The sequence below is a fragment of the Calliphora vicina genome, chromosome 3, assembly GCF_958450345.1.
Source record: "Calliphora vicina chromosome 3, idCalVici1.1, whole genome shotgun sequence".
NCBI classification, from domain to species: Eukaryota; Metazoa; Arthropoda; class Insecta; order Diptera; family Calliphoridae; genus Calliphora; species Calliphora vicina.
This window is the reverse complement of record NC_088782.1, coordinates 103,135,465-103,153,222: the sequence shown is the minus strand read 5'-3', so window position 1 is coordinate 103,153,222 and position 17,758 is coordinate 103,135,465. Positions and strand designations below refer to the sequence as shown.

Here is a 17,758-nt window from a genome sequence, read left to right as displayed (position 1 = left end):
TTTGTTTGGTATTGAAAATCTGCAATAATGGTCCAAGATTTTACCTAGCCACCATAAAAATGTCCCCCTGAAATACTATTTGAGTAGCCATAACACATGCAGAGCCTCAAAAGTGAGTAAACACCACAAGAATAGTCGGTCAAGTCCGATGATATGATACCCTACACAGAGTATATGATTATAACAGCTAGATACAGTGTCCAGCATTAGTAGATACCAGCAGCCTTATTTGCTCCCGACGATAGGACAGTTACCAAAGGGTTTTCTAAATATTGTTTTTACAACCAGGCTACTAATATTTTACGCAATTATTTAGCCTCGGATGATTCTACCATGCCCTTAGCATATGGCGAAAGTGGGAGCATTTCGTAGCTTAATTCTTATATCCAATTAATCAAAATTTAATCCACAAAGCCATGGCCATGGCATATTATTGAAATAAATCAATCGTGATTTATTTCAATTGTTTAGACCTCAAAAGGCCATTCAGAACGTTCGGCACCTTTTGTGTTTGTACGGCATAACGAAATTCAGTAAAACACATTTTATACCCTACATCAAAATAGTGGGGAGGGTACAATCAGAGTTCTTTATGGGTGATTCGAAATTGAAAAATTAATAAAACATCAGGATATTATTAAATTTAGATGAAAGTACACATTTATTTACATTTTATAAATGTAATTAGGGATTTCATTTGTGGAATAATTCAAAACAAGCGTTTTTACAGCTGAGCATATCACCTTTGTACGGTTTTCGATACCAAGTGAAGAACAGAGGACAAAGCGACAGCGGGAAATATTTGGGTAAAATCTTGCAAAATTGAATTTTCAAATCCTAATATCTCCTAAGCTACATTTTTTCTATACCACTGTGCGGCCGTCACAGAAATTCCCACCTGGAACAAAAAACACACGTTCATGACAGTATACGTTCGACTCTACTACCAAAGAGTAGTAAAACCCTATACTCTATTTGTCCATTTTGGGGACCAATTTTTTTATGGGATTCTGAAAATCAGTAGGCCCTCAGAAAATGGTGTCATCAGTTTTTGACCAATAGCTAATTCAGACTTAGTGCTACGGCTTAACTTTATATGGCAATAATATAGCTAAGAGTCCGCCAAATAAACGTTTTTTAAAATTTTTTTCCAAAAATAGCTTTTTCGTGCACTTTTAGTGGAAAAAATATAGGAAGAAATTTTTTTTTCCTTTTTTTAGAATAACTTCCTAATTTTTCAATAACAATATTTAGCAAAGTTGCAGCTACGACAAATCTGAACAACTCTTGTGAACATATCAATGCAATCTGAACATATCTAGGCATTCTAAATAGCTGTCAAATATCACTTTGTAGCTTACAAATTTTAGTTTTTTTTACTATTTTTTAATTGTAAAACAAAAATTTTTTGTTCAAAATGTATGTTCGGGTTTTAAGTTCTCCATTGTGCTGGAATTACGATGAATGGGCAAATCATTATCGGTATGATCCGGGCCCATTACTTTATCCAATCTTGATCACGCAAGACCGGCTTGATACAAATTATGAAAAAACATAAAAATTTTTGAAAGTGGGCAAGGTTTGTGGAACTTCTGAAGAGTAAATATAAGCTTTTTATATAAGTTTTTGATATCGGTGGATACCTTATGGCTTGGAGATTAACATTTTAGGGAAATTAATTAATTTTTTATTTTTTCGGACGTATTTTACCTTAAAAACTAACAATATTATAAAATGGTGATTTTCCATCAAGAAAAATAAAAACTTTGAATTAATGTAAAATTTGATCAGTTGCAGATATCACAACAACATTTGAAAGTAATATAGATCTAAATGTTCTTAAGTCAATGGAATAACTAATGTTACCATTCTTTGTTTTCAAACACCGAAATTCCTAAAACGGCGAAAATGTGTTCCAAAAACTGAGTTTTTTTTTAAAAAATAGCCCACTTTGACGTTATTTACAATATGATAGTAAAAACGTTTTGTATGTATATAAACAACATGTAGGGCTATACAAATATGACGAGTTTTTGAGGATCGGTGCTTTGCGTTTTTAGAATTTTTTACTCAAACCTAAAAGGGTATATATAAGTTTGTCATTCCGTTTGTAATTTCTACATTTGTCATATATAATAACTTACATACATGATTCATACATCATTATATCGAGAATTCTTCCAGCTCGGTTGGTATTTGAAATCAACAAAATCGGCCCTCAAATAGCTGCGATATAAGGAAAGAACCGGGACAACCTCGATTTTTTGCCTATTTTTGATCTATATCTGGATTACTAACTTTGGAGGGCTGACCCACCCATGCTAGTGGCACACCACCTGGGGTCCCATACAAAAATTTAAAAAAGTCACCATTTTACATAGAGCGCGTATGATAAATATAAATGTGATGTACAAAGGTAATAAATAATATTAATCATACGACTATGACAATCAGCATAGCTTTATTTTTAAGATTTAGTTTAAACTTTAAACCAAAATAACTGTTGCTCGCAATGGACGAACTGATTACGAACTGATTTTTTAACCCGAATTTTTTTTCATCAAAAAAATTTAAAAAAATAAATTTGAAAAAAACAAGTAAGAAAGTATGGTCGGTCAGACCCGACCATAAAATACCCTACACCAAGTAAATGAGTAAAAATATTTGTTCACAGTTCATCTGGCAATGGTTCTAATATTCTGTCTGCAGAAAATTCCTCCAATAACAATATTTCCTCTATAATTAAAAAAAGCAATAGTAACAACAACAATAACCAAGCCAGGCTTGGTCCTTTGGCCGAAAAAGTAATATCTACCAAATTTGATCGAAATATCTTCAAAATTGCGACCTGTACTCTGCGCACAAAGTTTACATGGACAGCCAGCCAGCCGGCTCCCCACTATGGTGGTGTAGGGTATAAAAATTGAAAAAAAATTTTAAAAGTCCATTGCAACGATGTATATTAAATCGGAAAAAATATATTTTTTAACCCGATTTTTTTTTTGTCAAAAAAATGTAAAAAAAAATTTAATGTAAAAAAAAAATTTTAAAACAATTTAAAAAAAATTTTAAATTTTTTTACCTAAAAATATTTAAAAAAAAGTATTTTAAAGTATAATTTGGTGAAGATTATATAAGATTCGGTACAGCCGAATATAGCTCTCTTACTTGTTTAATTTTGAACTGACATTGTTTTGCTTATTAATCAAACACAAAATTCAATTGCACTTGAACTTATTATTGGTCTATTTGGCATAAATTGTTTTGTTGTATGAATCTTTTGCATTTGCTTTAACCCTCGGAGGTATAGGGATTTTTTGGCGCTAAACGGTATAACCAGATCTGTACAGACCTATATGGTATTTGTATGGAATTACATAGTCAGGTCTCCTAAAAGTATGTGTAAATTTGTTTGTTTGGCATTCAAGGCACGAATACCTGGCATGTGAATGCTGTAAATAAACCGGCTTTTTGCAATACATGCAATGAAACCACAATTATGCCCATGCATTATTAATGTGTGAATACTCTTACGTTATACATAGAAAAGAGCTACCATATGTATATTTTCCTTCTTTAATTTTTATTAACGTTCAAATTATTCATAGGTCTGCATAGACCTGGTTATGACGTTTCAACCAAAATATTTAAAAATCTGGATTAAGCCGAACCATGATCCACAATCGGTTCGATTTTTTGCTTATTGTGTCCGGAGAATGTTGCTCCAGGAAGTCATGAAAGGATTTGTCTCTAACACGAAAAACAATAAAGTTATACACACTTTTATATGAAGAAGGTCTGCACAGACCTGGTTAAGCTGCCATTTTAGATGTGAGGCGGTAAATTCGAAAATTCGTGCACTTATTGAGCCACCCTCCTATATTAAAACTTTCCACTCCGAATGCTTTACCTGATGTAACAACCCTTCTAACATAATTTTATTCCAAAAAACACCATGTGGTCCCTTGAATGACATTCTATTTTATCTAAAATGACTTTAGCTGCAACAGACGAAATGAAAAAAAATATGATAGAGAAAGGAACAACATCAGGATGTAAAATAAATAAAATAGAAATTTAGAAAATTCTTGTTTATTTTATTTCTTTAATAAAATATTACATACAACTTTTTATTACATTTAAATGGGGTGAAACGTTCAAACTAAAGCTGAGCATGTGAATTTAAAGTAATAATTTTTTTCTCGTAGTGTAATTAATGAAATAATATAATAAATAAAACTTATATAACTACGAAACTGCAGCCTTCAAATTTTTTTATTTTATTTATTTTGCTCTTATTTGTTATTTAATTCATTAGTTTTATCTAAATAGAAACACTTTCAAGCACGAGTGTTTTGAAAAGATTTTATTTTGATAAAATCTACATTTATGTTCGCATATTTATTGTTTATTTAGAATGAAATAAAACACCATTTTATCATAAAAACCATCTATGTAAATAAACAATTGTTCAGTTATTATTATTTTTGTTTGTGTTGTATTTTTTTTTTGTTATTTAAAAGCAAATTAAATTCAATTATATAAAATAGAATTCATTTGTTCATTGTCTGACCCAATGTACTAACAGAACAAAAAGAACCACAAACACGCAACAAACCTACAAAAACTTCAAGAATAAAATATAAAAATAAAAAATGGTTGGTATTCTATTAATGGTTGTGTCAGCAATACAAAACAAGTACTATTAAAAAATATATGTCCTTTGGACTATGAGAGCTTGCAATTTCTTAGAAACTGGTACACAATAGAAACCACAGAAAAATATAAACAAATATTAAATTAAAAGCAGTTGGTATAAGTTGACTTATGAGAAACGTTAAAAAAAATTTCAGAGTTGGTTTTGTAGTACATATTTATAAAGATAGAAGAACAAAAACAGATGTTTGAGTTTATGGCAAATTATTTGCAGTTGCTATATTTTCAAAGAAGTTAATACTTCAAAATTTTGTATCTTGAGATTCAAGAATTCCCATCAAAATCTATATCTCGCTTTATTCTCGGTTATTGTTCATGAAATATTCTCAAAACTCAAACTCCTGTAGCTACACATACAATTGGTATTGCCAAAAATATTTCCAACTAATTTGTGTTATTTTAGCACTTTGTACAGCATCACTAGAAAAGACAAAATATAAAAGACCACTTTAAACAAACTATTTTACAAAAGAACACAAATAATAAAAATAAAAATTACTATATAAAAACCATTTTATTTCTTGGAAACTCAAGAGTCAACACAAACAAATCTAAATGAGAAATATGTTATCGAATAATTTAAAAAACCACTTCTTACACAATAATAAAATAATATGTTTATTTGAAAAAAAAAAACAACAAAATTATTTTAGAGAAAATATCAATATTTTAACAAATAATAAGTAATTTTCTAATACAAATATTTAATGGATTTTTTTTGCAACAATTGATGGGTAAGTAATACTGGCTTAAAGTCTTTTCCATTAAAATCTGAGAGACAATTGGCGTGGGAAATTGTGACTGCCTTGAAATTTTTCCATTTACAAAAAAAAGTAACATGTTGAGTTTACAGCCCTTGGCCGATTGAACTGGGGTCATTCCGGAGCGCAGGATCGGCTGTCGTGTAAATGAGTATTTGTTATTCGGGCTTACCGTTGATTATACAAATGGGGCAATATGTTTAAATTAGTCCATTTTATTCGATATTAATATTTTATTTCTTGTTAGGATGACAAGTTTATGCCAAAACTAGTTTATCAATCCATAAGGTATATAATTGATAACATTGCGGAACATTATTGGGGTCAAAGTCTGACAGCGGAAAAATTCCAAATCAGGGTAAGTACTAAAGCAGTATAGTAAAACCGCAAGCAAGATATAAACAACATTTTCTATTGCTGCTGAAAAAAGGGAAATTTCAGTGCAGATTTTGATCAAACATACGAAACATACTTCAACCAATGACTGGCGTCCACGTGTCCTTGACAATTCATTATTTATATTATCAACATCTGGACTATCTTTGAAGATAATTGGCCACCGAATGTGTTGAAAAAGCTAAAGCCTTCAATGAGGTAATACTATGAGATAGTTTTTTTCAAACTCATTTTAATAAAACAAACAAGTAAGAAAGTATGGTCGGTCAAGACCGATCAAAAACATCTTTTTAAAATTTTAATAATTTTGTTTCGTGGATGATTTTCGGAAGTAGGGTTAATATGGGAGCTATAAGCAATTACGAAACTTATTTTTGTTTAATTTTATGCGGATACCAACATTTTTAAGAGATTTATGCTCATTGAAGTGATTTTCGGAAGTGGGCCTTATCCATTTCTGCATTTTTGGAACAGAATAGCGACCCTATAACTCTGAAAGGCCATGGTGAGTGGATAATTTTTGTAGAATAAATTTATTGTCCAGCTGGTCTGAATTTTGTTTACAGTGGGTCATAGTTTTAATTTTTTGATCTAACTGGAAAAAATTTTGTAAAACATAAAAAATATGGCAATTTTTTTATGTTCCAAATTTGAATGCGTGTAACATTTTATAGGGATGAGATAACTGTTAGCATGTTATCTTTATTGTATTCGAAATTTTATATAGCAAATATAGATAATATTTTAAAAAACAAGTAAGAGTACTATATTCGGCCGTGCCGAATCTTAAATACCCTCCACCTAAATATGATGGTATAAAAACTGAAATAATATAACAATTGTTAGAAAGACTAGTTTAAGCAGAAGATATTTTATTTCAAATGTACAAAAAATTTTATCTAATTCAGCAATTTGTAACTGAAATTCCTATTAGAACGTATGAAATTTAATAATTTATATACTTAATAATCAGTTAATACGTTTGGATCAACATTTTTCCCTTTTATGTACCGATATTCACAAAATTCATTATTATGATTTTTGAATACAAATTATTGATCTGTGTACTATTTTGGTTCAATGTATGAAGCTATGACCTATTATAGTCCTAAGTATTTGAGGGCTATTTTTGTAGAATTTCATATAAACAACGCTATTAACAAAAGTGGACCTTATATGGGAGCTATGCCGAATTATGGACCAATATTTCAAAAATCTTGTAGATCGATTCTTGGATACAAATTACTGATCGGTGTAAAGTTTTGGTTCAGTACATATTTTTTTGGATATTTGTGCAGGTTAATGTGTTTTCCTGAAGTGGTTCTTATATGGTGGCTATGACCAATTATGGGCCTATCATCATAAAATTTGATACATCGATTTTCGTATATATTGAATAAATTTGTTTTGAATTTCATCCTGATAACTATATTTATAAGAAATTTATGAGGATTTTAGTGATTTTCGGGAGTGGACTTTATATGGGAGCTATGGCTAAATATGGACCGATATTCAAAAAATTCAGATACAAATTATTGACCTGTGCGTTATTTCATTTTGATATTGATATGTTTTAAATATTTTTTAATATCATTTTCGGAAATGGGCCTTATAGGGGAGCTATGACCAATTATCGGCCAATCTGCATACAATTTAGTACAGTGATTTATATTTATATACTTATTATTTTTGTCGAATTTTAGCATGATAAAGATATTTATAAGAGATTTATGAGTACTTAACTGATTTTCGGAAGTGAACCTTATATGGGAGCTATGGTCAAATATGGACCGATATTCACAAAATCCAGTAGTATGATTTCTAAGTATAAATTATGGATCTATTATAATATTGCTTTCATAAAACTATTTATTTTTTTTATTTTTCTATTTTTTCAATATTTTATATTAAAACTAAGAAACAGTGATTGTATAAATAAAATATAAAACAAGTATTTTTTAGGAAAGTACATTACAGTTCGGCCAATCTGACAATTTGATTGACCTCAATCAAAAACAACAACAAAATGAAAGTGGTGTGGCATATAACATAAATAAATTAATTTGGTGTTACCCATTTTCTAAGTCGTTTAGCTTCTACAATTCCTTTGTAAGGAATTTGAGTAAGCTGACAATTATCAACATCCTTTATAATATAACGATCATTAGATAATACCTTTTCTACAATTAAAGGCCCGCGATATTTCTCGATAAATTTTTTATTTTTACCAACAGTATTATCAGTATTCATGACTACAACATAATCTCCTACTGAATATTGTTTAGCAGGTACATGACGTTTGTAAAAATAGTTCTCGTTGTGTTTCTGAGATCGTTCAATTTCATCTAATGCTCTTAATCGTTGTGATACTAAGTCTCGACCATCCTGGGTTTCTACCTTATCATCCAAATATTCTGTTAAAGTATCAATTATTGTACCGCGTTGTTTCACACCAAATAATAATTTACTTGGTGTGTCTTTTGTAGAGCTATGTACGGTGTTATTTATGGCATACTCAACTTGAGATAATTTTAAGGACCAATCAGCATGGTCAATTGGATTACTTATCTTACTTAAAATCCCTTTTATCACTCGATTTACTCGTTCAACTTGACCATTAGCTTGAGGAGATGCTACTGCTACTTTAATGTGCTGTATATTGTTCTTCAAAACAAAATCTGCAAACTCAAGAGATGTAAAGCATGAACCTCTGTCTGATATTAATCGTTTTGGTCTACTGTAGTAGTTAAAGTACTTTTCTAAAGCACAACAAACTTCCTTAGTACTGGTTGAATTTACGGGATATAATCTAACAAATTTTGTAAAAGCGTCTATAACAACGAGTATGTGCTTACGTTTTGATTTTAACGATGGAAGGGGCCCAAAATGATCTATATGAATTGTGTCAAAAGGTATAGGCCTTTTTGGAATATTATACAAGTTTTGTTCATTTACACGAGCAGGAGTTGAATATGTAATACATTTTATGCAGTTTTGTATATAAGAAACAATTTTAGTCTTCATATTTGGAAAATAATAATTTAAACGAATTTGGTCATAACATTTCCCTGCGCCTAGATGACCAATCTTTTCGTGAATCATTCTTATAACGTTTTCTTCCATTTCTTTAGGTACATATAGCATTAATTTATTCATATCATCCCTTCGAAATAAAAGACCATCTATAAGTTCATATCCATTAACTTTCCTAGATTCCAATTCTGTAATTAACTTTCTGATATTACAATCTCTTCCCTGAGTTAATTGCAGTCTAGTGTCAAGTTCATTCAAATCCACAGTTGCTATCATATTACAATTTGTTATAAAATTGTAATCATTTTCGTTCAAACATCTACTAAGAGCGTCAACGTGACCCATAGACGTCCCTCTGCGATGTTGAATTGAATAGTCATAGTTTTCTAATTCCAAAGCCCATCTAGCAATTCTAGGATTTACTTGTTTCCTATTCAAGGTCATTGTAAGAGAATTACAGTCAGTTATTATCGTGAAGTGAATACCTTCTAAATATACTCTAAACCTTCGTAATGCGTAAATAATGGAAAGGGTCTCGAGTTCAAAACTATGGTAACGGGTCTCTGCTGCAGAAGTGGATTTTGAAAAATAAAAAACAGGGTGGAATTTTTTATCGTCTTGTTTCTGCATCAATATTGCTCCGAAACCTTTTGTGCTTGCATCACAATGTAATTCTGTCTCTTTTTTAGGAGAATATATTGATAATACTGGTTGTTTCATTAAGCACCGCCTGAGTTCATTAAATGACGTAACACAATCTTCCGAAAAATCATATTTTCTCTCTTTACGTAGTAAATCTAATAAAGGTCTAGCAATGATTGAAAAAGATGGTATAAATTTTCGAAAGTAAGACAGAAGACCTATACAAGTTTGAAGTTCCTTCTGATTTTTCGGTAAAGGGATATTCTTTATCGCATTTAAATGATTTTCAGTTGGACGAATTCCCAAAGGATCTATAAAGTATCCTAAGTATTCTATTGATTGATAACAAAATTTGCACTTTTTTAATTTAAACATTTGTTCCTCATTAAGTTTCAAATAATAATTAATGTAATCTTTTGAATTTTCTTGTCCATTACCCACATGAAAATCTGAGTTAACTTTATCATTAATTTTAGACACCAAAGAAATTTCTTCTATATTATTTATTTCCTCTGTAGAATCAAATATGCGTACATTATTTTCATCTAATTGTTTAAAATGAATTAATTTTATATTAAATTTGTCCATAAAATTCCTACCTAAAATCATAGGAATTTTTATATCATTATCTGGTATTACAAGTAATTCAATAAATTTAACTGTATTTTGAAATTTAATTGAACATAAAAGTTTGCCGTGTATTTTCACATTGCAGTTTCCAATTCCAACATAACGAGTTGGAAGAAGATCTTCAGAAAGTTGAATGGATTTTGGCACAACAGCATTTGAAATTAGACTAATTGGGCTACCCGAATCAATTAGACATGAAACATTAAAATAATTAGCATATTTGTTTCTTAGAGGTATGAAAAATGCCACACTCACCGTTAACATTGGATCAACTACATCATTAGTATTGACGATCGTTTCTGGAAAAATAGATGCTGAAACAGGTTGACGGTTAGGACAATTTTTATAAATATGTCCCATTTGTTTGCAAATAAAACATGACCCAGGAGGACGTATAGGTTTCGGACATGAACTTTTCATGTGACCAAATTGAGAACAATTAAAACAGCGTTTGGAATCTTGTTTATTGTCATTGTTACTTGGCTTTTTTACTTGTGTTTTCTCACGACGTTTTTCATATCTATCAATGCAAGCAATCAATTCTTCCACAGAAGTTGAACCATACAATAAGGAAATGTTGTTAGAATTGTCTTGCATACCATCAATAATAATGTCAACAAGTTCCTGGCCTTCAATTTCAGCTTGTGATGCGATGGTTTGCATGGAAATGATGTAACTAATGCAGGATTCAGAAGGTTTCAAAGTGCGTGTACGTAATTTGCGATATACATCCTCACGAGTAATATCCCTTCTAAATATTTTGAACAGAGACACTTTTAAATCACCATATGTCCAGTTATTTGAGTTCTCCATAAATTCTCTAGCTGTTCCTTGCAATAACCACTTAAGACATAATAGTCTTTCTTCATCATTATAATTATAGGTATATTCCTCAAGTTTTCTAAACCATTTCACAATATCACCATCGTTATTTCCATCGAATTTCGGAACCATTTTGTCTAATTCATCGTAATTAATCCTGTGCATATTACTAACTGTGTTATGTTCCAAATCGTTAAGCTGTTTTTGTAGATTTATCATCTCACATCGCATTTTTAAAATCTTAATTTGATTTTCAAGCTCTAATTCTTGAGATGATGCAGTAGTATTAGTAACAGGAGGGACTGTTCTCGATAAATTTGAATAAACAGAAGTACACCTTGGTAATCCATTGTTTACAATTGATGTAGCATCAGTTAATGCAGCGGCTGAAGGAGAAGCTGCACCAAATATTGTTTCAGGCATTCTTGCAGAAATTATAATGGGATTTGCATAAGTAAAAGAAGCGGAAGTTGTAACGGAAGTTGTGACGGAAGTTGTAACGGAAGATGTATAAACAGCTGCGGAAGTCGTAATCGAATTTTCAGATGTTAATACAGCAATACTGGAATCGGAAGTTAAATCAAGAGTTTCAGGAGAAGCAATCATTACATCACATGGAATTGGCTCATTATTACGGGTTTCATTCATATTTAGGGAATCATATAAACTTCTTAACTGGCTCATTGTTGCTGATTCAGGAAATTGTATTCCCGATGCAATTAAAGCATCCACAATTTTTTGTCGATTTGGCCGTAGATCCATTGCTTATTTCGTTTTTTTTTTTTTTTATAATTATTACCCCACACCTGATTTATAATATTGCTTTCATAAAACTATTTATTTTTTTTATTTTTCTATTTTTTCAATATTTTATATTAAAACTAAGAAACAGTGATTGTATAAATAAAATATAAAACAAGTATTTTTTAGGAAAGTACATTACACTATATAAAATTTTGTTTTGATATTGATATTTTTTAGATATTTATGTAGATTATTGTGCTTTTCGGAAGTGGTCCTTATATGGGAGCTATAACCAATTATCGGCCGAACTTCATAGAATTATGTACAGCGATTTTGGTATATATGGGGACCATTTATGACGAATTTCAACTTAATACCGATATTTATAAGACATTTATGCTTATTTAAGTGATTTTCGGAAATGAACTTTATATGGGGGCTACGGTCAAATATGGGCCGATCCACAAAAACTTTGGGGTTGTAATTTTTTTAAGCACGAAACTTATTTTTCCTGAATTTTGTATGGATAGTGCAATTTTGTAGGCAGTTACAGACCTAATAACCATATTTCGGGAAGAAATTTGTATGGGGGCTAGGAGTAATCATGGACCGATTCTTATAATTTTTGTCAGAGTTAGTCCCTTTAACATAAAAATAACGTGTATGCAATTTTATGGTATTATCTGCAATATATTTGCACAAATAAGGAAAACTATATTAAAATTATCAAGTTTTTTTTTTAGGTTGTCTCACATTTTGGTTCATAACTCTGGTTCCACTGAACCGATTTTGCTGATTTTCAATACCAAAGTGCTTAGGAGAACAATAAATATTTTTTTTGCAAGTCTACCGATTTTGTTTGGCTATTTTGGACGTGAGCGTGTTTTACAGAGACAGACAGACAGACAGACAGACAGACAGACAGACAGACAGACAGACAGACAGACAGACAGACAGACAGACAGACAGACAGACAGACAGACAGACAGACAGACAGACAGACAGACAGACAGACAGACAGACAGACAGACAGACAGACAGACAGACAGACAGACAGACAGACAGACAGACAGACAGACAGACAGACAGACAGACAGACAGACAGACAGACAGACAGACAGACAGACAGACAGACAGACAGACAGACAGACAGACAGACAGACAGACAGACAGACAGACAGACAGACAGACAGACAGACAGACAGACAGACAGACAGACAGACAGACAGACAGACAGACAGACAGACAGACAGACAGACAGACAGACAGACAGACAGACAGACAGACAGACAGACAGACAGACAGACAGACAGACAGACAGACAGACAGACAGACAGACAGACAGACAGACAGACAGACAGACAGACAGACAGACAGACAGACAGACAGACAGACAGACAGACAGACAGACAGACAGACAGACAGACAGACAGACAGACAGACAGACAGACAGACAGACAGACAGACAGACAGACAGACAGACAGACAGACAGACAGACAGACAGACAGACAGACAGACAGACAGACAGACAGACAGACAGACAGACAGACAGACAGACAGACAGACAGACAGACAGACAGACAGACAGACAGACAGACAGACAGACAGACAGACAGACAGACAGACAGACAGACAGACAGACAGACAGACAGACAGACAGACAGACAGACAGACAGACAGACAGACAGACAGACAGACAGACAGACAGACAGACAGACAGACAGACAGACAGACAGACAGACATACAGACAGACAGACAGACAGACAGACAGACAGACAGACAGACAGACAGACAGACAGACAGACAGACAGACAGACAGACAGACAGACAGACAGACAGACAGACAGACAGACAGACAGACAGACAGACAGACAGACAGACAGACAGACAGACAGGCAGACAGACAGACAGACAGACAGACAGACAGACAGACAGACAGACAGACAGACAGACAGACAGACAGACAGACAGACAGACAGACAGACAGACAGACAGACAGACAGACAGACAGACAGACAGACAGACAGACAGACAGACAGACAGACAGACAGACAGACAGACAGACAGACAGACAGACAGACAGACAGACAGACAGACAGACAGACAGACAGACAGACAGACAGACAGACAGACAGACAGACAGACAGACAGACAGACAGACAGACAGACAGACAGACAGACAGACAGACAGACAGACAGACAGACAGACAGACAGACAGACAGACAGACAGACAGACAGACAGACAGACAGACAGACAGACAGACAGACAGACAGACAGACAGACAGACAGACAGACAGACAGACAGACAGACAGACAGACAGACAGACAGACAGACAGACAGACAGACAGACAGACAGACAGACAGACAGACAGACAGACAGACAGACAGACAGACAGACAGACAGACAGACAGACAGACAGACAGACAGACAGACAGACAGACAGACAGACAGACAGACAGACAGACAGACAGACAGACAGACAGACAGACAGACAGACAGACAGACAGACAGACAGACAGACAGACAGACAGACAGACAGACAGACAGACAGACAGACAGACAGACAGACAGACAGACAGACAGACAGACAGACAGACAGACAGACAGACAGACAGACAGACAGACAGACAGACAGACGGACAAAGTTTGGACAAAGATATTCGAAGACCTCTTAAAATATTTAACACAATTTTGTACAGATAAGTTTCACGATATGAATCAAACTAGCAAATTTTAAGGGAACCGGTCCATATACATATATGAATTCAGATCATAATTGGTCATATCTCCCTGACAATTTCAAAAATATTTTGAGGTGAGCCAACAGAAAGCAATTGTTTTTGCCACCAAAATAAAAATGACAATATTCTATCTTACTGTACTACTTTTTTGCTACATTTATATTAGCTTTTGCTGTTAATAGCTACTTATAATGAAATTTATGGTTTTGCTTCCATAAATTGTATTGGATTCATGGATGTACAGTTTTTATTTTAATAGCACTAGCATATATTAATAGCATCAGCATATTTTTTAAAACCTCAAAATAAAAAATATAAAAATTTCGAACCTTCGTAGGCCCGCCATATCTAAAAAACAAAAAAAAAAGATCGAGCAGAATTAAAAAAAATAAATAAATGAACCTAAATATCTCTTGAACTAAAAGAGATAACTTACATATATTAAATAAAAAAATCTCTTTATGGACTATTTGTATTTTAAATTTCAGCTCATTCGAATCATACTAGGATTTTTGGAGATAGTTTTAAAAAATGTGACACCTGATATGGCTTGTAATTTTGCTAATTAAGCGTAAAGGGATAGATATTAACTTACAGCATTTTTTTCAGTTTGTATAATGCCACCTTCGATGAAAAAATTAAAACTTTGACCCACTGTAAAAAAAAAAATTCAGACCAGCTGGACTCAACATGCCTTTTCAGAATTATAGAGTCGCTAGTCTGTTCCAAAAATTCTGTTGGATAGTGTAATCGTAAGAAAGAATTGCTTAAAAACCTCTACTGAGTCAAAAGCTTTTTTTTCGAAAAAAGTACTTACATTAATTTTAAATAACAAAAAGTACTTTTTCGCATATTTAAAATTTTTGGGAAAATGAGTTTTATTTATTTCGCCCCCTTAAAAAAGTGCATGAACCTGAAAATGGTAACAAGTTTCTTACTTATCAATAGATACATGTAACTGCCATAAGTCACCACATTAAATGTTTAGGATGTTTGATATAAAACCATTTTAATATCGGAAAAAGAACATTTTGTTAATAATTTTTTTTTTTTATTTCATATTTTATTTATTGTATCTTCACAAAATAATGTGAACTATCAATAATTTGTTCAAATCTTAAATCTAAATATTATTTTTTATTTACGTCCCACCACAGTTGGACGAAAAATTTTGTTTAATTTATAGATCCTATCATTAGCGCAGGTCTGTTGGATTCCTTCTTCTTAGTCGGATGTAGCCATTACTTCTCATTAGTGTTCGTGCAAGTGGGTTTGGGTGAACTTCTTACTTTTTAAAATATGACTCCGCTTGTTTTTTTATTTCATTTTTCACCAGGGAGACACCTAGGTCCTTATGAATGTTAATATTTCTCACATACCAAGGCGCTGCTGTTATCATTCGTAATATTTTATTTTGGAATCTTTGAATTTTTTCAATATTAGAAGCTTAGTGCCCCATAATTGAATTCCATAGCACCATATGGGTTTTATTATTGAGCTGTACGGCAAAACTTTGCAATCTAAACTCAATCTCGAGTTTTCACCAATTAGCCAGTAAATTTGTAGTAATTTTAACTTCATTTGTGTCAATTTCGTATCTATATGCTTTTTCCCGGTAAGATGTCGGTCTAGATGCAGACCTAGATATTTAACTTCAGTTTGTTGAGGTATTATATGATTATTTATTAGGATTGAAGGGCACGATTCTCTACGCAATGTGAATGTAAGATGTATACATTTTTGCTCGTTTACTTTTATTCTCCATTGTTTTAACCACCTTTCTATGTCGAGTATATGGTCTTGTAACGGTACAGATGCTTCTTGGGGGTTTTCATGAATGGCTAGTATAGCTGTGTCATCAGCAAAAGTAGATATGTGGGTTCGACTGTTTGTAGGCATATCACAAGTATATAGCAAATATAGGAAGGGACCCAGTATACTTCCTTGGGGTACGCCTGCTTCAATAGGCTGTGATGAACTTATGAAGTCTCCCTCTTTAAGAACGAACTTTCGATGACTTAAATAACTTTCTAGAAGCTTGTGTGTGTTCACTGGTAAATATTGTTTTATTTTTATCGATAGTCCTTCATGCCATACTTTGTCGAAGGCTTGCGAAACGTCGATGAAGAGTGCAGAACAATATTTTTATACCCTCCACCACCATAAGTGGTGAATGAGGGTATATATAAGTTTGTCATTCAGTGTGTAACATTGAGAATATCCACATGAAATTCAGCAGAAATAAGTTTCGTGGTAAAAAAAATTATATTACAAAATTTTTCGTGGATAGGCCCATATTTGACCATAGCCCCATATAAAGTACACTTCCGAAAATCTCTTAAATAAGCATAAATGTCTTATAAATATCGCTATCAAGTTGAAATTCGACATGAATAATCCCCATATATACCAAAATCGCTGTACCTAATTCCATGAAGATCGGCCGATAATTGGTTATAGCTCCCATATAAGGACCACTTCCGAAAAACACAATAACCTACATAAATATCTAAAAAATATCAATATCAAAACAAAATTTCACACACATCCATAGTTTATATTTAGAAATCATACTACTGGATTTTGTGAATATCGGTCCATATTTAACCATAGCTCCCATATAAGGTCCACTTCCAAAAATCAGTTAAGTACTCATAAATCTCTTATAAATACATTTATCATGCTAAAATTCGACAAAAATTATACTCATATATATAGATATCACTGTACCAAATTTTATGCAGATTGGCCGATAATTGGTCATAGCTCCCCTATAAGGCCCATTTCCGAAAAAAGATATTACCTTAAAAAGTATTAAAAACATATCGATATCAAAATGAAATTACGCACAGATCCAGTAATTTGAATCCAGTAATTATACTTCTAGATTTTGTGAATATCGGTCCATATTTAACCATAGCTCCCATATAAGGTCCACTCCAGAAAATCACTAATATCCTCATAAATTTCTTAAAAATATAGTTATCAGGTTGAAATTCAAAACAAATTTATTCAATATATACAAAAATCGATGTACCAAATTTTATGATGATAGGCCCATAATTAGCCATAACCTCCATATAAGAAATACATCAGGAAAACACATTACCCTGCACAAATATCCATAAAAATCTACACTCAACCAAAATTTTACACCGATCAGTAATTTGTATCCAAGAATCGTACTACAAGATTTTTTAAATATTGGTGCATAATTCGGCATAGCTCCCACATAAGGTCCACTCTTGTTAATAGCGTTGTTTATAT

At 32.5% G+C, this 17,758-nt stretch overlaps 1 protein-coding gene across 1 annotated transcript; it reads right to left on the bottom strand.

The window, feature by feature from the left end:
* Positions 1–7,931: 7,931 nt before the first annotated feature.
* LOC135955660 (uncharacterized) lies at positions 7,932–11,138 on the bottom strand. Its single transcript, XM_065506018.1, has 3 exons — positions 10,148–11,138; positions 9,986–10,093; positions 7,932–8,551 (listed from the first exon to the last, which is right to left on the bottom strand). The coding sequence occupies exons 1-3, from the start codon at positions 11,130–11,132 to the stop codon at positions 7,932–7,934; spliced, it is 1,713 nt and encodes a 570-aa protein (XP_065362090.1). The 5' UTR covers positions 11,133–11,138.
* Between the last annotated feature and the right edge of the window lie 6,620 nt (positions 11,139–17,758).

Bases quoted from the DNA above. Each gene is read 5' to 3' on its own strand.
- LOC135955660 (XM_065506018.1), bottom strand. From the start codon at position 11,132: ATGGTTCCGAAATTCGATGGAAATAACGATGGTGATATTGTGAAATGG. The intron at 10,094-10,147 runs GTAGGAATTTTA...TTAAACAATTAG, and splicing joins AAAAATTCCTATGATTTTAG to ATGAAAATAATGTACGCATA. The intron at 8,552-9,985 runs GTAATGGACAAG...TTGAGTTTGCAG, and splicing joins TAACTCAGATTTTCATGTGG to ATTTTGTTTTGAAGAACAAT.